The sequence below is a fragment of the Tamandua tetradactyla genome, chromosome 2 (assembly GCF_023851605.1).
Source record: "Tamandua tetradactyla isolate mTamTet1 chromosome 2, mTamTet1.pri, whole genome shotgun sequence".
Lineage (NCBI taxonomy): Eukaryota > Metazoa > Chordata > Mammalia > Pilosa > Myrmecophagidae > Tamandua > Tamandua tetradactyla.
Genome location: NC_135328.1, coordinates 147,123,611 through 147,148,360, shown reverse-complemented (window position 1 = coordinate 147,148,360; position 24,750 = coordinate 147,123,611). Strand labels below are relative to the sequence as shown.

General features: G+C 33.6%; 1 protein-coding gene across 4 annotated transcripts in view; it reads right to left on the bottom strand.

Annotated features, from left to right (window-relative positions):
* Positions 1 to 24,750, bottom strand: part of SCAF8 (SR-related CTD associated factor 8) — a 224,653-nt gene that overhangs the window by 167,947 nt on the left and 31,956 nt on the right. For all 4 annotated transcript variants that reach the window (XM_077149337.1, XM_077149338.1, XM_077149336.1 and 1 more), the window contains 3 exons: positions 18,437 to 18,520; positions 13,927 to 13,971; positions 2,186 to 2,347 (listed from right to left, as the gene is read on the bottom strand). In XM_077149337.1, the coding sequence (XP_077005452.1) occupies positions 2,186 to 2,347; positions 13,927 to 13,971; positions 18,437 to 18,520 (291 nt within the window). The remainder of the gene's footprint in view (positions 1 to 2,185; positions 2,348 to 13,926; positions 13,972 to 18,436; positions 18,521 to 24,750) is intronic.

Below are 24,750 nucleotides of genomic sequence, written 5' to 3'. Positions count from 1 at the left end.
ACCATTTTGGAAAGAGCCCTGAGAGCCCACACAGCCAGAGAGACCTTTGGAGATGAAAAAGGAAAATGCCCCTGGGGGAGCTTCATGAAATGAGAAGCCTGAAGAGAAAGCTAGCAGACATTGTCATGTTCACTATGTGCCTTTCCAGTTGAGAGAAATCCTGAATGTCATCAGTCTTCTTGAACCAAGTTATCCTTTCCTGGAAGCCTTAGATTAAACATTTTGCTTTAATTTGAACATTTTCACAGTCTTAGAACTGCAAACTTGCAACTTAATAAATTCCCTTTTATAAAAGTCATTTTGTTTCTGGCCGCTTGCAAACTAAAATTAACTATGAAAAAGCATTTTGTTAAATGTGCGTGTTTTTTTTTTTTTTTTTTTTTTTGGTATGCTGTATGGTGGGGGTCACATTTCATTCTTTTTCCATGTGACTATCTTGTTATTGCAGCACCCATTCGTTGATTTTTTTTTGGAGGGGGGTGGATAGGGAATGTGCATAGACTGGGAATTGAACTTTGGTCTCTCACAGGCAAGGATTCTACCACTTAACTACCCTTGCACCCTCAAATGTATTACGTATTTTAACAATGAAATAAGCAATTTTTCAAGACTAAAAATATGATTAATCTTTAAATTTTTCCAAACATAACAAATTTCTAATTTTTTTTCTGAACTACATTAACATGCAAACTTCTGCATTTCAAAGGAAGATATGAAAGTTACCCAGAAAATGCTTCAAACCTTCTGACTTGACTCATTTCTCATCTCTAAAACTTGGGCACTTGTCAACTTTCCTACCACGTTTAAAGGAAAAAAAAATCCCATTACTCTAATCCCTATCTTTAATGGAAGATATTATTAGTACTTAAGTCTACAAATTTAAGACTGTGTTCATTTTACAACTATTTTTCCTGTATGCTCTATGGTGGGAGTCACATTTCATTCTTTTTCCATGTGACTATCCCATTATTGCAGCACCATATGTTGTATTTTTTGGGGTGGGTGGGGGGAGTGCATGGGCCGGGAATCAAACTTGCGTCTTCCATATGGCAGGCAAGAAATCTACCAACTGAACTACCCCTGTTATCCCTTGGACAGTGTTCAATTTAATTAAGAGGAATCCAAGTCCAAACTAGTGAAATTTCTAAATCAAAATTTTAAAATTACTTTTTAAATGTTTATGTCAAATTCCCAATTACTAAGTTATTTGAGATGGGATTCTAGGGTAACTATTTTAAGAATTAATTAAGACATGTCATTTAAAATTAGAAGCATTTTTTTCCCTGCATAAAATTATCAAAGTAGCAAAGCAATTAAAAAAAAACAAAAAACAAAACACTTCAAAAAGCATATCCAGGAACAGTTCACAAAGAATGATGCCAAATTAATTTTTCTCCATGTCTATCCATTATCACGAGACTTTTTTTTCTGAGTGATGACTCTGTATAACAGACATTAAAAATGAAAACTACCCTAATCTTGTTATACTTGAGATGAGGTAAAAGATTTGTGGTAAGACTTTTAAGTTTGGTGGTTCTTCCTTAAAGTAACAATTAGCCTTCATCTATTATTACCTTTCTAGTTAATCAACATGGCAATGAACCCTGTCAGAAAAGCACAACTAAACTTCCATAACAGCATCCGAAATAAACATTTTAAGGTATTTATAAGGAGGGTGGTATGGTTTAAGGAACTCCTTTACTCCTACAGAATCAAAAAGTATTTATGCATTATATCTAGCAGACCTAATAGTGTGGTTCCTATCACTAATATGCAAAACTACCATAACAGAACTATGATAAGCTGTTATTTTCTATTGTTTGACCAATACTTCTTTCACAAATACTGAAAAGGGAAATATCAGTTTGAATTAAGTAATCACAATTCTGAATTAGTTGTGTGAATACCTAAGTTTTTAGTATAATTACAAAAGCTTAGTTTCTTTAAACACCAATTGCTTCAATAAATTAAAAAGCAGCAAAATCAACTACATCTTTGCAGTCTCCGTTTCAGATGATCCTAAGAGCAAAAGGGAACATGGGCAATGTAAATAGCTAAATAGTCAAATTTGTAATAACTAAGAGTAAATGACAATAATTTAAAGTCACATACTAATATAATCCAAAGACTAATTAAGATCAAGAGGATAATGTACTCCCTTAAAACAATTTTAAAAATAGCATACCTTGTCATCCCCAGGGCAACGATACAAATTCTGGAAAGTGCTAATGATGTTATTACTAAATCTAGGTGCAAACACATCCTTTTCTTGACCAAACTGATGTCGGGATTGTCGTACAATGGAGTCAATAACATAAAGTCCAGGTACCTTGTATTCTGGCTTACACTGATGAAAAAAGAGTGGGAAGGGAAAGAAATGGAGAGGTAAAATTCTTGATAGACAAAATCCATCATAAATGCTATACAAATACAAAAAATCTGCTCATGTTCAAGAAATGAACTGACTATTCTATATCATTTGCCTTCAGGAATGGCATTTTAAAGATTTATTTTGGCTATTCTATGCAACTGCCTGTCCCCTAAATTCCAAAATAGACTGCAAAACTGACATAAATGACAAAGAAAACAAAATAAAGTACAGTTATAATCAAAAACCTTTGTTTAATGATTTTTAAAAGCACATAGAAGGAATAAGCAAATTCAAGAAGGAAGCGCCCTAGAAAAAGCATTGCCTAAGCATTGTGCATTAGACTTCATCTGGAACACAAAATGCAACTGTTTCTATACTAATAAAACTAAAAATAACCAGTGGCAAACTATGACATTCTAAATACACTGGCCAAAGTCTTCAAACTTTTCTCAAATACCATAGGCATAAGAAAGATAAGACTATTACGAATCTCATGCCTCCTCAGGCAATCTGGTTGTGGTATTATACAGTTTATTACATTTAATTTTCTCAAACTAATTTTAGTTATATGAAGTAAGTAAAGCTCAGAGACATTAGGTATCTAACCCAAGGCCACAAAAAGTTTGAGCTAAGATAAAAATGTAGTTCTCTCTCAAGTTCATTTAGTACGCCTTATCACTACCCAAAGTTATTAAGACTCATACCTAAGAAAAATAACCAATTCTAAAAAAAGCAATGCAAATTAAAATGAAGTATTTTTTTTGCCTACCAAATTAGATAAGATTTTAAAAATAATTTTCAATAACATCAAAAGCCAACTTGAGAGAATAACTTCATTGATTCTTTGAAGAAAAGCTATTTAAAAATATCAATCAAGAGTCCTTTTAAAAAATGTTGATAAAATTCTCCCATGTAATCTACTTTCTGGAAATCTACCCTATAAAAAAGATCTACTGGATCAATATTTCTCAACCTTGTTATCCATTATGTAATGTGACGGACACACGCGTCTCCTACTTTCTCGCCACAGGCCTTTGTAGTTAGATGAGCAAAATGAAGGATCCTTTTATTATCAAGCTTACTGCTCCCCACTTTGTTTCCATATCCAGAAGAATAAGAAAATTTGCTTTCTAAACATGTTAAAATGAAATTATGACTGGGTGGACCACGGTGGCTCAGCAGGCAGAGTTCTCGCCTGCCATGCCAGGGATCTGGGTTCGATTCCCAGTGCCTGCCTGTGCAAAAAATTAAAAAATTAAAAATTAAAAAAAAAATTATAACTGCAAAGTAGGCTCTATTATTTGTGTGTGGTTTAATGAGGTAAATATTTCACCAAAGTAATTTCTTGGAAGTCATACACAGATGGCATTAAATCAAACTTGCACTCAAAAAACTTTCCTTTGAAACCTGGCCAAGGCTTAGTACTGGTGAGAAAAGGATCTTCAATGTACCCCCAACACAGACCTATATAAATTTCTAAATAGGATTTTCAGCCAAGACAATGAGTAATCTCATTCTGCAAAAAAACTAGCGGATACCTGATTTATTCCTACAAATATTTTTTTAAGAAACTTCACCTTAAGGTCTTTATTAAGTCAAGAAAATGTAGAAACCTTTAGCATCAAATCACAAATATCTATTACAAGATTCTGGTAAACTCTTTGAAGTATTTCATAAAACGGCAACAATGTTGGTGTTCAAATATCAAAGCTTTAGGTTCGGTACACACAGTCTCAAAAACATCTGCTCTGTTGAAGGTTATCTTTTTTGAAAGCCTGAAATAGTTGTTTTCCTTCATGTAAAATAAAACAAAAATCAAGCATATTTGTCTATCAGCTTATATTTGGTCAAGGTTATTTTCTTTTAACACATATGTAAAGAAATATCTAGCCAGCCAGTCTAGCAAGACATCCCAATAAATACAAAATTTTTTTGTATGGGCAGGCACAAGGAATTGAATCCAGGTCTCTGGCATGGCAGGCGAGAACTATGCCTGCTGAGTCATCATGGCCGAACCCAAGACTTTTTAAACTTAATGAAAATCAGGACCACATCCACTTTGTTTAAAATATACATATGTATTTCCAGTACCTCAAATATAAATAAGTGCTCAGTAACTACTTATTAACTTATTGGCATTTTAATTTTCCCAAAGAAAAATAATCTGATGTACAATATATTATGGTATATAAGGAAAAGCTTTAAAAATTAATACTGAGTGGTAAGTAATGCAGTCTTTCTTTTTTAAAGCAAATGTGGATGCACAGGTGGTTCAGTCATAGAATGCTCGTCTTACACGCAGGAGACCCGGGTTCAATTCCTGGACCATGCACTCTGTGCCCGCACCCCGCTGCCCAAAAAAAAACCCCGCAGATGTGCCTTTTCCTTTGATCTATCAAAACAAAAACAAAAACAAAAACAAACTCTGACTACAAACTCAGCATTGCAGAATAATCATTAGGGTACCCTACAATAATTGTGGCTTACTGGCAATATAGAAATAGCCTTTTTCTGGAAGGAAGGTAAGAACAGATGTGGAAAATTCATCTTTAAATCTATTTGCTTGATTTTGATTCTAATGTCATTCAAGTTATAATCTGTGTGCTATCATTAGTCAGGGGTTTTTGACAAGGAATTCTCAAGGTGTGTTGGACCACATACTTTGCAATATACAAACACATTTTACATAATGATTCTATCATTAGAATTTGTGCTGCTCCTTTCAGCTACTGTAAGTTGATTTTTCTTTTCTTTATACAATGAAAAAACTTGGCCTAAGAGATACAACTACTATTGATTCCTGAAGCAAAATTCTGAAGTTATACCTTGTAGGGTTTGGAAGAATTTTTAAATCATGGGGTAGATTAGGTGGAAGTTGCAATAAAAATAAGCTTATTCTTGGTTCAAAGTTACCTCTTTGTGCAATACCACAAAAATATAATGGACTTTTACACTTAATCTTAAAAGAAAAATGTGTTTCTCCAACTAAATGTGATAAATCTCATCAATAGTGGCACCTGCTCTAAGCGCTTTCTCACTAACTACGAGCCATTCTAAGATTCTGTTGCTATTCTCTTCCTGTAGTTTATTTTAGGACACTCCTCACTCCACCCCAAACAACTGAATATTAAAATGGTAAATAGGCTTTTTCTAATTACCCACCTTCCTGAAGATTCTAAACATTCATACACAACACATGCCCTATCTCCAATCCTGCTTGAAACAATATTGCTCAATGATTCATGCTACAACATGGATGTACCTTGAAAACATTGTGCTAAGTGAAAGCAAAGGACAAATATTGTATGATTTCACTTACATAAAATACCTAGAATAGCTAAATTCATAGAGACAAAAAGTAGAGTGGAGGTTACCAGGGAACGGAGGAGGAGTAAGAGGGTGTTACTATTTAATGGGTACAAATTCTAGTTTGGATTAGGAAAAGTGTTAGTTATGGAAGATGGTGAGGGCAAAACAAAAACTGTAAAAGTAATTAATGTCACAAGAACAATACACTTAAAATGATTAAATTAGCAAATTTTGTGTTATATGTGTATCATAATTTTTAAATTTACTCTATCAAGCTTTTTAACATTTTAGGAGCCTCTTTTAAAACATACACTTCATGAAATTTCCAGGAAGTTCACCAGACCCTGTGACGCCCAATCACAGAAACCTTCTAGGTACAGTAAAACCAATTAACTACACAAAAGTTTATATCTGCATTATGCCAGATAGTAACTATGGAATTGTACAACATATTTCTCCCTCAGAATTGTTCATATTAATGTATGATCTAGTATTATGGAAGAATGTTACAAACATCAAATAGATTCATTTCTTTAGAGTAAGAATATTGTTTACGAGAAAGTGGGATATTTTATCCCATATCTACCAACAAGATTACAAATTTCTTTATGCCCTATGTTACATGGAGTTACATTAAACAAAACAATCACATTTTCTGCTGTATTTAATGTAAAAGTACTCTTTAGGATATAACTCAATATATTATTTAATGTCCTCCAACTAGATTATAATTCTTACAAGCAGAGGCACTATATATCCTCAGTTTTTGTCAAAAGAATTTTGGAAACAGAAACCCAGTATTAGTTGGCAATGTAATGCTGATCATTCTAGACTGTTTTCAGTTATAAAATTTGCATTTAATACCTTGCCAATTAAGGACTTTAAGAAATCATGGGAAGTCTTAGGTACTTTCCTTAACAGCTACATGAAATGTTTCCTAAGATTTTCTTTCCTTTATATAATACAGTAACTGTTTTAATCCCCATTTAAAATTCATATTAGGGCAGTACATGGTGGCTCAGTGGCAGAATTCTCACCTGCCATGCCGGAGACCCAGGTTTGATTCCTGGAGCCTGCCCATGCCAAAAAAAAAAGGTCATATTATAGGGTAACCATAAAGTCTGGAAAGAAAGGCTAATTTACAGATTATTAAGGACATCTTTACTGCGAGATATTTTTTTCCCCCAAGAATTTACGGACACACAATATTAATCTACTAAAAGAGTCAATGAGAACTAATCATATGTGGTACTCTTAACTGAGGCTACAGATCATTCCTGAACCAGTCTACATGGTATTTCTTAAAGAAATAACACATAATTACTAATATACATCAGAGATATTGCTACAAAATAAGAGGAAAGATGAAGCAGTATTTTGTTATAGATGTGAAACAATATTTTTATGTCACTTTAAAGACTTGTGATGGTTCATGTTTTTAAAAACTATATGGATACATAAAAATTCCACAAGAGTAAATTCCATTTCCATGATATCTAGACTATAAGGGGATTATGGGGGATAAAAAATTAGAAGACCTTAGTCATGCCAGTAATGAAGCAAGAGATGAAAGGCAACTTTGCTCCTTACTAATATTAAGTGCTACTACAAGGGAGGAGATGAACTGGGCAGAAAACCCTTCTCAAGACAAACGCCTCAAGCGAGAAAAAAAAAATTATCTCCTAATGGAGCAAAGCTAAACAAATCCAAAATTAGATATTTGTAAAATCTAAGGATAAACAGATGTGATAATAATGAATCTGAAGAAAAGTAATAGTAGTCATGAAGTTATTTTTCTTTTTAAGTCTTGATAGCAGGGGTTGTTTTGCTCTTTCATCTTTTGATCTGTAGAAATTCATTCCATTTAATGGATTAGGCCCTAATAATCTAAAACCCATCCAGGATAAACAAGTTTTAAAGTAAGAAAGAATTTAAATATTAAATGAAGGTGATTCACTAATGTCTTTTAAAAATAATTTTTAACACTTACTAGATTAGAAAAATTTAAGTACGACAAAACATAGTGTTGGCAATGATGGGGAGCAACATAAACTCATACAATACTAGTGGGAGTGTAAATAGGTAAAATACTTGAATCCAGTACTTTTACAAACTGAGTTCCTCTCAGGTTATGCATCTGTGAAAGTTCCTCAAGGGCTATGGAGCAGAAAACAAGTGAGTGGGGCGTCAGGTTCCCTATCAGAACCAATGCTACATTTTTATTTATGACTTTATCCAGTCCCCTCAGCAGTGCGCACCCCCCCCCCCATTTTAATGTTCCAAAAAAGAATGGGAAGATAAAAAGGGTTCCGCCAGTATAAAAATATATATATAAATAAGGACCTCATTAAAATTAAAAATCTTGAGGATGGCAGAGTGAGAAGCTGCAGGGCTCCATCCCACCACTGAACAACAACCAGCAAGAACTGGGAGAAACATCTTTTCCAAAGATTGAGAAATCAGTTAAAAGACTGAAGTAAAGGGCAAATACCGGATCAAGAAAAAGGATACTTAAGACCTATAGGGTCTCTTGGTGTACTTGCTGTCTTCTTCCCTGTCCCTCACCAACTCAACACGGAGAAGGCCGCATGCTCCCAATACAAGACCCTGGTCTCAGTTCTAGAGGGAAAAGAGTAGTCCTCGGGCACGTGATGGGAGCATATCTGTCTGGCCCAATCTGTGTGGTGGTAGATTGTGGGACTCAATACACCAAAATTTTGAGTATCAAAGGCAGCTCACCTCACTCTCCTACAGAACAATGTAAGAAAGCAGTCAAGTTTTGTTGCCTGGGGCAAAGGAATACTAGCTGTAGGAAATAAACTGCGTTGCCCTGGGCCCCAAGGAAACAATTTCCTAGAGAATGAAGGGCATTCACTGACCACATAAAATGGATTATAATACAGAAAGAATCAGGGAGGCCCCTACACTTTGGCATGGAACTATTCTCTAAACTCACTGCACAGGTCAATCTATTCAATCTGTGTCTTTTTTTTTCCCTTATTTTCTTGTAGTTAGCTAATGGCATCTGAGGAAAGCTTTGTCATAACATTATTTGGATACATGGTTACTGAACAGACACCTCAGAGACAACACTCTAAAGGTAACATTTTAAATTATCATAATGTCTAGATTTCAACAAAAAGTTACAAAACATATAAAGAGGAAGTGATGACCCAAAAAAAACCCGAATGGATTAGAAGCTATCAAACAGGAGGCCAATAATATAATAGAAATACACTTAAAAATTGTCCTAACATGCTCAAAGAGCTAAAGAAAACCAGAAAAACACATGAACACAAAGAAGATTATCAACAGAGTAATGTCAATTATGAAAAAGAACCAAACAGAACTGAAGACCACAGTAAAAGAAACAAAAAATTCCCTTTGGTAGTCAAGGCCCAGATCTGAGTGTGTAGATAAATAATCAGAGAGTTGGAGATAAGACAACTGAAATCATTTATCTTAAGAAGCAGAAAGAATGAATAAAGAAAAGCTACCAGAGCCTGAGGAACCTGCAAGACACCATCCAGCACACCAATATAAAACTGTGGGAATTCCAGACAGGGAAGAAAGGAGCAGAGACTATTTAAAGGAATAATGGCTAAAAACTTTCCAAATCCAATGAAAGAAATGAATATACATATCCAAAACACTCAACTACACAACAGGATAAACTCAAATAGACCCACATCACAGCACGTTATCAAATGCCAAAAATAAAGAGAATTCTGAAAGCCACAAAAGAGATGCAATGTGTCACACATACAAGGGAACCTCAATAAGATTAAATGACGAGTTTTCATCAAAAACCATGGAGGCAAGAAGACAATAGGATAACATATACTAATGCTGAAAGCAAAAAAACTTCTATTTTTTGCCAACCAGGAATTCTATATTCAGCAAATCTGTCTTTCAGAAATGAAAGAGAGATTAAGACAGTCCCAGATAAACAAAAGCTGAGAAAGTTCATCACCACTAGATCAATCCTACAAGAGATGCTAAAGGTTGAAGGGGAAGGAGAAGAGACAATAGATTGAAGTCATGTGAATATATAAAGATACCACAAGAAAAGAAAATTACATTTCTATATTGTATCTTTTATACATACATGCGTTATGAATACAGATGCAAAAATCCTCAAAAAAAAAAAAATACTAGCAAATCAAATCCAACAAGCACAAAGATTTACACACCATGATCAGGTGGGAATTATTCCAGGTATGAAATGGTGGTTCAACAACATAAGAATATCAATTAATGTCATACATCTCATTAAAAGAACAAAGTCAAAAAAACACATTAGCCATCTCAATTAGCACAGGGAAAGCATCTGACAAAATTCAGCACCCATTATTTAAGAAAAACATTCAGAAGAATGAAATATAAGCAAACTTCTTCAACATAATAAACAGTACTCAAATTGTACTGAAGTTCAACAAGAGCAGTTAGGCTTGTGAAAGAAATAAAAGGCATCCAAATTTAAAGGGAAGAAGTAAAACTTTCCCTATTTGCAAGATAACATGATCCTGAAACTACAGAAAATTCCGAAAATCCTCAGCATACTACTAAAAGCTAATGAACAACTTCAGGAAAATGGCAGAATAAGGAACCACATGTAATAATCAGTAATGTTTCTTTACACTTGTTATAAATAATTTGAAGAAGAAAACATTTCTTTCCAGCAACACCTAAAAGAATCAAATATCTAGGAATAAATTTTACCAAGGATGCAAAGGACACTATACATTGAAAACTATAAAACATTACTGAAAGAAATCCAAGATGATTCAATAAATGAAAGAACATTCCATGTTCATGGGACTGGAAAACTGAAAATAAGATGCCAATTCTACCCAAAGTGTTTTACAGAATTAATGCAATCCCAATCAAATTCTAAAAGGCTTCTTTGCAGAAATGAAAGAGCTGATCATCAAATTGATATGGAAGGTAAGGGGTTCCAAATAGCCAAAATAATCTTGAAAAGAAGAATAAGTTGAAAGACTCATACATTTCAATTTTAAAACTTATTACAACAGTACAATAATCAAAACAGCATGGTCCTGGCAGAAGGACAGACATACAGATCAATGGAATCAAATTGGTAAGTCCAAAAATAAACCTTCACATCTACAGCCAAATGATTTTTGACAAGGTTGCCAAGTCCATGTAATGGGGAAAGAATAGTCTCTTCCACAAATGGTGCCAAGAAAACTGAATATGCAACGAAATGAAAGTAAACCCCCACCTCACACCAAGTACAAAAATTAACTAAAAATGCATCAATGACCTAACTATAAGAACCAGAACTATAAAACCCCTAAAAGAAAACAAAGAAACATCTTCAGGACCATGAGCTAGGCAGTGTTTCTTAGACTTCACACCAAAAGCACAAGCAACAACAGGAAAAAAAAAAACAAAAAACAGATAACTGGGACTTCATCTGAAAAACTTCCTTGCATCAAAGGACATCAGCTTTGAAATTAAAACAACCTATAGAATGGGAGAAAATATTTAAAAATATTTGAACAAATAGTATATGATTTCACTGACATGAAGTAATTAGAATAAGTAAATTCACAGGGTCAGAAGCCAGAATATAAGTTGCTAGGGGTTTGGGTAGGAAATGGAGAGTAATTCTTAAATTGTAAAGAATTTCTATTTGGGGGTGATGTAACAGTTTTAGTAATGAATAGTGGTGACAGTAGCATAACATTATGAATATAATTAGCCACAATGAATTGTATATTTTAATATGGTTAATAGGGGAAATTTTAGGCTACAAATGTTACTAGAAAAAAAATATATAAAATATAAACATTTCTCCAAACAGTAGAAATAAAATACTATCTAATTGGAAATGGGTATAAGACAGAAAAAAACAGTTCACTGAAGATGACAAATAAGCCCATGAAAAATTGTTCAGTATCATTAGCCATAAAGGAGAAGCATATTAAAACCACAATGAGGTATCACTATACAACTTTGAGAACGGCTAAGTTTTAAAAAATATTTATAACACCAAATCCTGGCAAGGATGTAGAGTAAAACTAGAGCCATCATATATAAACAATGGGTATGTAAAATGGTAAAGCTATTTTTGAAAATATTTTGGCAATTTCTTATAAAACTAAACATGCCCTTAACTTGTAACCCAGCAATTATACTCTTGAGATATAAAACTCATGCTGAGATCCAAAAAAAACCTGTACACAAATGGTCCTAGCAGCTCTGTTCATACAGTACAAAACTGGAAACAACCCAGATTTCCCTCGGTGGGTGAACGGTTAAACAAACTACAGTAATTCTATACCAGGGGATACTATTCAGTAATTAAAAGGAAGGAACTATTGTTACAGAAAACAACATCGATGGATCTCAAGGGAATTATTTTGAGCAAATCAAACCAATCTCAAAATTTTAAAATACCTGTAAAACAATTTTGGAATTAACAACTAGTTTAGCTGACTTCAGGCTAAGTTAAAATAACAGTTATCCTGACAATTTCTTATAAATCTCTCTAAATATTAGTAATTGGAAATTTTCATTCCTTTAAAACTTTCAAATAATTGTGTGTTCAATCAGAGAGGCAAGTCACGTCAGTATCTGGGAAAAATTTTAAATGCTTTTTTCTTGTTCCTGTTTAAATCAGAGATTCTGTAATGGATTAGGGTAATTAGTTGAATATATATTTTTTTAATTAAAAGGCTACATAATGTGTGATTCCACTTACATAATGTGAGATGGCAAAATTTTAGAGATGGAGAACAATGATTGCCAAGCATTTTCGTTAAAAGTGAGAAGGGGAGACATGAGTGATTATATAAAAGGGCAACATGATGGATTTTTGCTCTGTACTTTATTATATTGGGAGTCTACTGATACATGGGATAAAACTGCACAGAGCTATAATATACACACCACACACACACACAAACACACACATAGGAATGCATGTAAAATCAGTGAAATCTAAATAAGCTTGGTGGATTGTATTGATGTCCCGGAGGGTTTATAGTTTCTCTCCATATTATTATAACCTATCAGATTCAACTTCATGTGAATCTACAATTATTTCAAAATAAAAAGGTTAATTAAAAAAATATATATTTGACTAATTACCCTAATCCATTACAGAATCTCTGATTTAAACAGGAACAAGAAAAAAGCATTTAAAATTTTTCCCAGATACTGACGTGACTTGCCTCTCTGATTGAACACACAATTACTTGAAAGTTTTAAAGGAATGAAAATTTCCAATTACTAATATTTAGAGAGATTTATAAGAAATTGTCAGGAAAACTGTTATTTTAACTTAGCCTGAAGTCAGCTAAACTAGTTGTTAATTCCAAAATTGTTTTACAGGTATTTCAAAACACTGAAGAAAAAAAAAAGTTAAAAAGAGGAAGAAAAAAAAGCTGAGGCACATGATGTTTAACTTATTTATTAAGGTTACCCAGGTAGTTTTGTGACATAGTAATCTCAGTTTCATTCCTGCACCTTTCTCTCAATCAACTATTTTTTGTTCAAAAACCACACTTCAACATTACTGAATTTTTAAAATTATACAGCTGTAATTTACAAACTGGCCCTGCTTACATCTAGGCATACAAATATGGGCAGAGTACAAATCTAAATTTGAGTACATAAATGTGGACACCAATCACAAATAGGGAAAAATATCTAGTTACAAAGAACTAGAATCTAGTCACCTTGAACCCTGTTTACATGTAACATTACTAAATGTATATAAGATATTACTAAATGTATGTAAGATAGATGTTTTCAACCTCACCTTCCTTTGCTTCCCCTGGAAAACTGAACTGCACATCTATATAATAAGACATAGAGATAAATAGTGTCCTAATGGAGTGAACAAAATGAATTAGAGATGTGGCTTGTAGGCAATATGTATTCACACTTAATCTAAAAGGAGAGGTGCTATCTAGGCATACAGCTTCACATTTAGAGTTTCTTTAAAGGCAATAAGCAATGAATTTATAATTCATTGTCCCCTTTATAAAGGGACATTTGCTCATTATGGCAATGCAAATTTAGCAAAACTATCTACCTAAAAGCCATCTTTTTCACCGAAATTAAAAAAGCACTTTCATTTTATTTCTCAATTAGAAAATAAAATAACTTTTATATTCCATCAAAACAATGTAAACGAGTATCTGAAGAGAAGAGTAAAAGCCATTAATAGTTCATATAATATATAGTATATTTATGGGAAATTATATACTTACTTTCTGAATGAATTTCTCAACACTCTGTACCACATGTTTATAGAACTGAAAGGGGGGAAAATGAGATACAGTTTTAAAATTGTTTGATTTCATTAGAATTTTTCTGTTAACAATAAACTTTAACATTGCTTCTTCCCCCTACTCCACCCCCCAAAAAACAATGGATTTTGATCAAGGTATTTATATCACTTACCTTCATAAGCAACGTGTGATACTGAATTGTTAAAGTGATTTTTTTGAAACAGGTACACAATCAATATGTACAAAGTGTGCGATATTAACTCAAACACAAAAGAACTCTATCAAAGTCTTTATGAAACCATACTTTGACAAACAGGCATGCTGACAGCAAAATACTTGTGATGAGTAGACTAACAGTCGTACAGTTTGACTTTCAAGGAAGGAAAAGTACAGATTTCCTATAGAATCAATCATCTACATCAAGTACAGTAATAGAAAAAAATCAAGTAACAGTCTACAAATAGCATTAATAAATATGTGCAAGAGAGTTGTTTTCAACTTCATTTATCTCCCTTTGTTTCTCCTGGAAAATGGAACTGCAGGTCTATATATTATATAAAGATGTAATATTGTATAATATGAGCACATGAGTAAAAAATGAGCAATGAGACTACTATGCATAACATCTGAGCAATTCTGGCTTATCTACCTACAACAATCATAAGGAAATAACTTCATGAATATACCTAAAAATGAATAAAATAGAAATTATAAATTTAACAGAAAGTATCTAGGAATTTGTGCTACTACATTTTTTGAAACCTCATTGGCAATAACATAATCGGCACACTTATTAAAGAACTAACTTGAATTGTGCTTCTATATAATGAATTACGCTTCTTTAATGAAAATCCCCTTCGAATGAAAAGACACAAGAGCTTTCAAATGAACTGCAGCATGAAATTCAAAAACAAAGGAAACTATCTTTACCCATATGTTACCAAATCAAGATTTATAAGTTTGAATTTTAGCTTGGATAAAATTTACTTTGGTATAAAATAACAGTTTACTCAACAGTTTTACTTAAGTAAAAAAGCAAAATTAACTACTTCAAGTCATTATGCATTTTTAGGCACCTAAATATTTATAATCAATATACAAAATATTAAATAATTACACATTAAATAATTTATTAAATAATTCATCTGGGAAACACTGGCAGTGTTTCCTGTTTCTAATAACTATATGTTAAGTCAGAATAAATTGCTAAACTTTAACTCAAAATTTATTAATTCATGTAAGCCTTCTAAAATAGATTACCTGTGAGATTTGTTAATAGTATGCATGTAATATTAGCAATCACCCAATGAAATAATCACTTCTCTAAATAGTCATAAAAAAATCAATGACTTACCTTGATAAGGAGCAACACTATCATTTAAATCTGATTTAAAGGACAGTTAAACTCTGTTGTTTACAAATGTACTAAATTCAGTTTCTAATAATGCAGTATTGCAAAACAATTTGTACTCAAAATTGGACATAGTCTCAAAAATGTCAATGCTATGAAAAACAAAACAAAAATGGTTGAGTGACTAGATCCTGAAGAGGGGTGCAGGGAGCAGCTACTAAAGTCAATACTAACTGGTGAAATAGGAATATGGATTATATGTAAGATAACAATATTACATCAAAGTGAAATTTCTTGCATGCGATTACTGTATGGTGGTTAATTAGGAAAGGTCTTTGCTCTCAAAAGATTCAGATTCCCGGTACCTGCCCATGTAAAAAAAGAGAGATTTAGGCATTTAAGGATTAAATACTATCATGAATGAGGTTTGCAACTACCTCTTCAATGATTCAGCCAAACAAAGAAATAAATATGCATGTGTGTGTGCCCATGTGTAAAGCAATGTGGCAAAATGCTGATTGGTCAATCTAAGAGAAGAACATGTGGTGTTCATAATAATGTCCTTGCAACTTCTCTGTAGGACTGACTTAAAAAAAATAAATGCATTTAAAAACAAAAAAGTAGGTGGCCAAGAAGAGGGAGGAGGAGGCATCAGATGGAGGTGGGGGATTGTCAGTATTTAAATAGACCACTCCATGCTTTGAGTACAAGCTAGTGGTCCTAGGTTCAGAATGCATGGGGAAGTCTGATTTGACAGCTCAGTTGATTCAGGGCATTTTTGTTGAAAAATATGATCCAATGATAGAAGATTCCCACAGAAAGCAAGCTGAAGTAGAATGCCAACGGTGTGTGCCCAAAACACTGGATATAGCAGGGACAGAGCAATTTATAGCGATGAGGGAACGGCCAAGGGTTTGTACTAGTATATTCTATTACAGCTCAGTCTACATTTTAATGGCTTGCAGGACTTGAGGGAACAGATTTTACAGGTTAAGGACAGAAGATGTTCCAATGATTTTGGCTGGCAATAAATGCCACCTGGAAGATGAGTCGGTAATTGGCAAAGAACAGGGTCAGAATTAAGCAAGACAGTGGTATAACTGCCTTTTTAGAATCTTCTGCAAAATCAAAGATCAATGTTAATGAGATACTTTATGATATGATCAGAAAGATAAAAAGAAAACCACAGTGGAAAAGAAGAAGCCTAAAAAGAAATCACTTCTGCTTCTTTAGACCCATAGTAAGCAGCAGCTCTGGGTCAGATTACAGGAATGAAGAACTGCAGCGTAACTGGAAAGTGCCAGCATTCCAGACTTCAAAAAATAAATCTGAAGAGGCTTCTCTTGTTTTATATATTATGTGAAGAATATACATCTTATATTGGTTTGCACAAGTTCCCTGGAGAAAGAATTGTTCTGTGTATATCTCTTGAAAAATAAGACAATAGTATTTCTCCTTTGCAACAGCAGTTATAACAGATGTGAAAATAAATATACTTGACTCTAATATAATTATACAAAAGAGCATGGATGCCTTTCAAATGTTAGATGCTGCGACTATAACCAAAAACGTTTCATATTGACTTCTTATGATTGTCCTCTGTCAAGCACTAAAAAGTTGAACCATTATACTTTATATCTGTAATAACATAGATTATGAAATTTACTCTCAACCCATTGCAATAGATAACGTTTGGAGTCATTAACTTCATTTTATATTTTAAAAATTATGAAATATTGTCATTATATTCTAATTAAAATTGTGCTTAATGCCTTGGAAAATAGGAAAAAAACTGGGATAACTGATTTCTATGGCTTTCAAAGGTAAAATATATAATATACTAAATCAACTATAAAAAAAAGTAGAGTATGTCCTAAGAGTTTACAGATGCTTCAGCCACTAAAACCTATGTTTAAATCCTAGCCCTCTATTTCAAATTACTTAACCTCTCATAGGCCCTTCCCCATCTGAAAAATGGAATTAATGTAGCACCTATACCTCAGGAAGTCTTTTAATTGAAAAGTATTCTGTTAAACAGTAAAGTTATGTAAAATTCATGAAATACTAATTTTCATGGAGTAAAAATAATGTAAATATTTGCATGCTCTCAGAATCATTAACATAAAAAACTGAATTATAAAATAGTTTTAAAGAAAGTACAAGAGACAACTTATGAAAAATCACTTCTTTGAAGAATTCTCTGGCTTAAATCTGCTTACTTGACATAGTCCTTATTTGTCTATGTCCTTATACTCATTTTCATTTTCTGCACACAAACATAGGGACTTTAGCTATAATACGCTAAGTCTGAAACTCAGCTTTGGCCTATAACTAATTATCTGTATTTTTTCCTAGTAGAGATTCCCACTAAGTAGGAAGTTGTTTAATCTAATATGCAACATTGCTATTTAAAGACAACTTATTTAAATACTTGGTGCTTCTGGTTATGACTGATGCTCTAATTCAGAGCAGAAAAACATATCACCAAATAATCAACCGTATGTTAATGCCTACTTATTCTGAGCTTTGGGTGACAAGAACCTCTTGGAGGAGGTGTCCATACTTGAGCTTCAAAGGAGCATTACAGCCATGAAATTTTATGCAAAATTTTGTACATATGTCTAATTCTCTAGAGAACGGTGCAACTATTTCCAGAGATTTTTCACAAGTATTCATTAATTCACATAGTTTCAAAAACCACTGTATCTCTTTACACAGTTGAAATGTCCTTTGTACAATGAGGCCCAATTATTTTCCTTAATAACCAATTTAAATCTATTTTAAGATCATTAAAAAAAAACCAAATGTATTTTTATTTAAAAACCTTTTGTCACAACTTGACAATTCTCAGTCATGTGACAAGCAAGTGTTAAACACATTCTCCACAACGCGGATACACACAAAATCTTACATAAGAAAGGTAAGGAAAATGATTGCTACAATGTTTATGAGAGAATATTTATCAAAATGATATTCATCTCTAAGTAGGAAAGTTTTAGATTTTTGCAGTTTTCCCCAATGAACATATATTTTAACTCGGTAAAGGGAAAGATAATATATTATCTGTAAAAATTATACCCCCTCCAAAATATTAGTATATAATCTTCTTCTGAAAACATAAGAGTAAAATCTACTCACCTTAATAGCTTTGATGGCTGCCTTAGTAATCTGTGTCATTTTCGCTTTAGAAATAGGTGGTTTGTAGTCATTCAGGGAATACAACTGATTAAAAAAAAGAACAAATTTTAAATATAAAATGATATTCTAATCTAAAAAACTAATTCTTTCCAAGCAATTACTTGAAATTCCCAGATATTTCCATTTTTATATTGTCAATACAATAAAAATGCTGCTTTTCTGTTAAAAAGCCAAGCTCAACATCATTAGCTACCAGGGAAATACAAATCAAAATCACAATAACATACCACTTCACACATACTATAGGATGGTTTTAACAAAAAAGACAATAAGAAGTGTTAGCAAAGACTGGAGAAATTGGAATTTTCATATAATATTGGTGAGAATGTAAACTGATGTAACTGCAGTTGAAAACAGTTCAGCAATTCCTCAAAAAAAAAAAAAAAAAGTATTGTATGACCCAGCAATTTCATTCCTATATACACCAAGAGAACTCAAAACATATGTTCACATAAAACACTTGTACATGAACATTACTCATAATAAAAAAAATAGAAACCTAACTGATAAAGGGATAAACAAAATGTAGCCATTCAATGGCAAATTAGGTATTTAAAAAAGAATGAAGTACTGATACACGCTACAACATGGATGAACCTGGAAAACATGCTAAGTTAAAGAAGTCACATGAAAATATGATTCCATTTATATGAAATGTCCAGAAAGGCAAATCTATTTATACACTGTGATTGCCTACGGCTGGTAGGGGTGGGGCTGGGGAGAAATTGAGAGAGGCAATAAAAACCTAGTCATTGTGATGATGACTCCACAACTCTGAATATATTAAAACCCACTGAATTTTATTTAGTTAGTTAGGTTTTTTGGGGGGGAGGGGCACGGGCAGGCTCTGCCAATTGAAACCCCAGTCTCTGGCATGGCAGGCAAGAATTCTGCCACTGAGTCACCACTGCACCACCCAAAGCATTACACTTCAAACCAGTTAACTGTTTGGCATGTGAATTATATCTCAAAGCTGTTTTAAAAAATCAAGCCATCTGATGTTTAGTGGTAATTTCCTCTGCTCAAAAATTGTTTTGAAGTCTCTCATACAAAGAAAAGATAACAATACTGTTTAGAGTGAAAATGGTTAAAGATAGGGTAGAAAAATTAGGAAACAAATAACTAAGTGTCAGGGTCTGAATTAAGGCCCTGCCAAAAGACATATTCAAATCTTAATCCTTATTTACAGGCCATATCAAGAGAGGAAATTTGGACAAATTAGTGAAAGCCACAAGAAAAGCGAACTAGGGAGGCAGAGATGCAAATCAAGGAACCCCAAAGAAATGCAGCAAGGATCACTAGAATACTAGCGACTTTTAAAGAAAAGCATTTGGACTTCTAACCTCCAAACTATGAGCCAATATGTCTGTTATGTAAGTCAATCTACTCTATGGTACTTTTTGCAGCAATCTGACAAACTGAGATATTAAGCTTAAATGAAAACTGATTAAAACCTCCATTTTACTCAGCGATGCCAAGATTTTAGCTAAAATGTTATAACATTAACTCTAAGTCTGCAAACTAAGTTCTGGCCAAGAGAACACAGCAAAAACGTGAACTCAAGTTAAAAGCAACATAAACTGAATTTGTAAATCAACTGGATTAACTAGAAATTTAGGGACTCCTCTAGAGGTTTTTGCTCCAATACCCAATTATAATCTTTCATTGAACTCTATTTTTACCCCTTAATATTATTGGAATCTACTTAGTTTTCCTAATTTCCATCTCCTCTTCCTTCTCCACCTACCACCAAGATCACAGACCAAAGTATCTTCATCTCTCACCTGGAGAACAGTTAAATGCATATGGCATGTTCTCCATACTATGTTCACACCTAGTTTTTCAAAATGCAGTCTCATCAGGTGACTGATATCCATACTTCCCTCTTTTAAAATGACCAGTGATTTGCCACTCTATACATATGAACACAAAAACCCACACAATCAAGGCTCTGCCTGCTCTACCTTCTGTTTACGCTTGCCAGTCTCTTCCACACCATGCTCCCTATCCCCTACTTAAGCCACAATGAACTTTTTTTTTCAGTTTCCTGCCACAGGACCTTTAAAATGAGGCTCGTTCCCTCTAACAGCAACACTCCCCATTAGTTAATATGTATTTACCCTTCAGATCTTAAAGCATCCCTTAATAAGGACAGCCTTCCCTGATCTCCCCAACCAGATCAATACCCCTGTTATATGCACTCACTGTACTATGTCATTCACCTTTGAAGCATTCATCACAGTAACTTTCAATTATTTTATGTGATTAACAAATATTTGACTTTTAAAAGGACTGTCTCAAGGGTGATGATAACTGATACCAGAGACAAAGGATACAAATTCCTTTAATGCAACTGAAGCTATTAAGAAGTAAACTGTACACCCACAGCTGTCAAAGCGGAACTCAATCCTGGCAGAAATGCAAATGTCCTTCCCCTTCAAGTTCCCATAGTATTGTTCATCTGTCCCACATGTCCTGACCATGGTTAGAATTCCATCAGATTATTTAAGGAAAACCCCTTTGTCAAACTCACAGAATCTACTCATGGCTCCTATTCCTGCCTAACTGTTCTACAAAATCATGGAAATGAGGAAAACTAGGCAGAGTCCAATAATTTTGAGAGGTAAGAGACTTCAATCATAGAAAGATTATCTATGTATACCAGTCTATTCAAATGTACAAAATAACCTCAACACATTCTGCATAAAAGCAAAGGCCTATTTCCCAGAAGTTCTTAGCAGGCCCAGGCTGCAGATCCATCTGTGATTCACTCCTGCTCTCTTCAATGCAATATAAGTGCTAAGTCAGAAACTTTATTTTTGTTTGATATTTTCCTTTTCTCCAAATTATATCCTAACTGTCTGGCAGAGAACACATATTTGTTAAGAATGAATTAAAATGAATATATATAAAACATGGTACTGCACAAGCTGTGCAAAAAAATACCCAGATTTGAATCCCAACTTTGGCAAATTACTAAGTGGCTAAACCTCTGAACCTTAGTTTTTTCATTTACAAAATAAAAACAATATTCATTTCACAGAATTCTTGCATAAAAAGTCTGAAGAGCACATTAGTCACTCAACAAAGGTTGGCTATTATTAAAACAAAATCCTTTTCTTTGGTAGGTACTCTCCATTTAAATGAATATTAAAAGATCCATCAAACATTTATTCACTCAGCTATCTGAAGGTATACTCTACATTACTAAGGAAAGAAAGATGCACAAGTGTTCTACAGTTGACAACATATTACTTCCTTCAATCTGTGTGGTAAAGCCCTCAAATTTTGATGAAACACCAGTCCATATTTTAGTGGATCAAAGCTTTGCTTTCTTTTGTACTTGGTGAGGAGGGGGAAGTATGGATAGGGGGCATTTCATTTGGACTTCGGAAACATTTTCAACAATCTGAAAAATCACTTGTCATTTGAGACCCTCCTTTAAAAAAAACGCACCTCCTGCATAACTTAAAGTACTATTCACAGAAAAACTGAGTAATAAGATGTTTTTCAAAGGCTCACTTAATGCACTGCTTCCAACTAAACAATTTTCCAGATTCTCTAAAATTCTGTCTCTATTAAATCCAATCATCATTTCACCTAATTCTTTACTAAACTCCTTTACTAAAATTTAACACTGTCTTCAGGTTTAAAGAAGGCTAATAAAAAGTTCCCCTAGAACACTGTCTTTTCCTGACCTATTAAAGAAATAATTTAACTTAACCCAAAAAGTCCCTATTCAAGAATTCACAAAGTAAATTCTCCTTGGGTTCAGACAGAGGAAAGAGTGATCCAGCCGGGTTCCTGTGTGTTCTTTTTAATCAAGGGTGGTTTAAAATATTTCCCCCTCTTGTCTATTCTTCGAAGGAATCTTGTTGATATGTTTATTTTAGTAGTCTGAACACACATCTCAAATGTCTGTTGACATCTATTTATCTTATTTTGTTCAACATAAAAATAAAATATTACTTTTACTACTGTGTTCAATTTTGCTTATTAAGCTTCTTCAAAGTTGTTTTTTAAGCAGTTGGGGTATAAATTTATCCAACATTTACTGAACTAATGCGAACTAGCATATGATTTCAGAGAGACAGTGTGTTATCACCACCAGTTTCTCTTCTATTCAATTTTCTATCTCCAAACTGAGCATTTAAAATATTCTACTGTTGCTCAATACTAAATATCTAACTCAATCCTTTTAGGACCTCCACCAAAGATCATTTGTTGAGAATTTTACAGATGTTGCAATATCATTCAGTAAGTCAGAAAACTAAATGGTGAAAAAATATGTACCTAGCCCATTAGAAGCTTAAAACGTCTACAAATAGACCAAGTAAATGAAGACTATATTTAGATCTTTAAGATATGACACAATTGGCACACAGCAAGTGTTTAATAATAACCCTTCATTATAAGACTGTTAACTTTTACACTGTTATACTGCTATCAAGAATAACCAAGCTTAAAAAAAAAAGACAAACCAAGGGCAGGCCACGGTGGCTCAGCAGGCAGAGTTCTTGCCTGCCAGGCCGGAAACCCGGGTTGGATTCCCTGTGCCTGCCCATGCAAAAAATAAAAAAATAACCAAGCTTCATTCAAATCCCCATTCTAATCAGATATGTCAATCTGGCACCAAGATTTGAAAATGTAATCCTGTATATTCTCAAATACAGTTCCCAGACAGAAACACATGACGTGGTCTTATAATGGAAATTGTTTAAGAAAACTCAAAGTTGATTCTGGGACCTTTTTTTCCTTTGCCTGATGTTCCCCATCTCTATGGTTGAGGTAGAAGCCCACTGCCACATACTCTAAGCTTGGGTTCTCAAGTCACCCAGTTTTCTCAGTGTGTTTCAATCCCACTAGTTTAATTCTTAGGGTCTGGATCCCTGTTGCTATGTTTTCCAAACTCTAAAGTGACTGATTCCTGTAGTTTGTTGCTCTATCAAATTATTTCTCATTTACAACTACTCATAACTTTTCTAGGGCTATTGATGCCTGCTGTGTTAATCATTTAGACTCTGAACTCTGCCCAATCCTAAGCTTCTTCCCCTCACATGCCATATTTTATTATTATCTAATCTCAGTTGACACACAAATTCTCTATATCCATCAGACCTGAGTAACTGAAATGAAGTCATAGTCCTCATCTGTCCCTTTCCTTTGGCCTCTCAAAACTTATTTCAATGAAATTATACTAAACCACATGGGTTTTCAGGCTAATCAATCATTCTTTTTGTTGTAATTCTCTTCATGTACAATTAAGAGAGCTCCTTAAACATCTGAAATTTTAAATTTCTATTCTTGTATGTACCACTCAAATGGAGATTTTAGATCTGATAACAATATCTTCAACTCAAATCAGTTTCTAATGATAGAAAGTTTGAGGAGACATTTAACAAAACTGAGATACTTGTTTGCTGGCTACTCTACCAAAAACTTATCTCTAAAAAAGATTTTTAAAGCTGCTTATTACTGATTAGGCCAAGAGTTGGCAAAGGTTTTCTGTAAAGGGCCAAAGAGTAAATATTCTTGGCTTTGCCAAACACACTGTCTCAGTTACAACTACTTCATTCTGCCCCTTAACACAAAGCGGCCCCCAACAACACGTGTACAGATAGGCACTGGTTATGTTCCAGTGAAAATTATTACCTGAATTTGGGCAGTATTTCTCAATCCTATAAATGTATGCATCTTTTTCATGAACAATGCAGTCTCACGTCCCTGGAAAATATATTTATGTGCTCCCTTCTCTACCCGCCACGTGAGACTCATTTAAAAAAATGTGAACAGAAAGTCATACTTCATATTTGCTACTTCAAGCAAACTCTTCACCTCAAAAATGTTAGTGCCCTTCTCAATTTGAGCAATGTTAAATGAATTCTATTGTGGCCTCAAGAGGCCCCAAAAAGAGTTTATTACCTGACATATCCAAAAAAACATCAAACTTAAGGAATATCTTGTTCATTTACAGGTTAATCTAATATCAATGGAATTAACCTGAACTGTGGATCTAGAAAAAGTAAAACAGGGATCAACCTGTCTAACTTTTCCAACAACAGCCCTTTAGAATCTTGACAGTACTGATAAGGAGCCCCCTAAATCTCCAAAGGAATCAGAAACCTCACAGAACTTCTCAGACTAACACAATCTTGATACTTTCAATTCAAGATTGCATGCTGACCACGGACATATTTCTTTTCTTCTTCTTGTTAGGAGGACAAGGAAGGGAATTTTTAAAACAGCATAAAAAA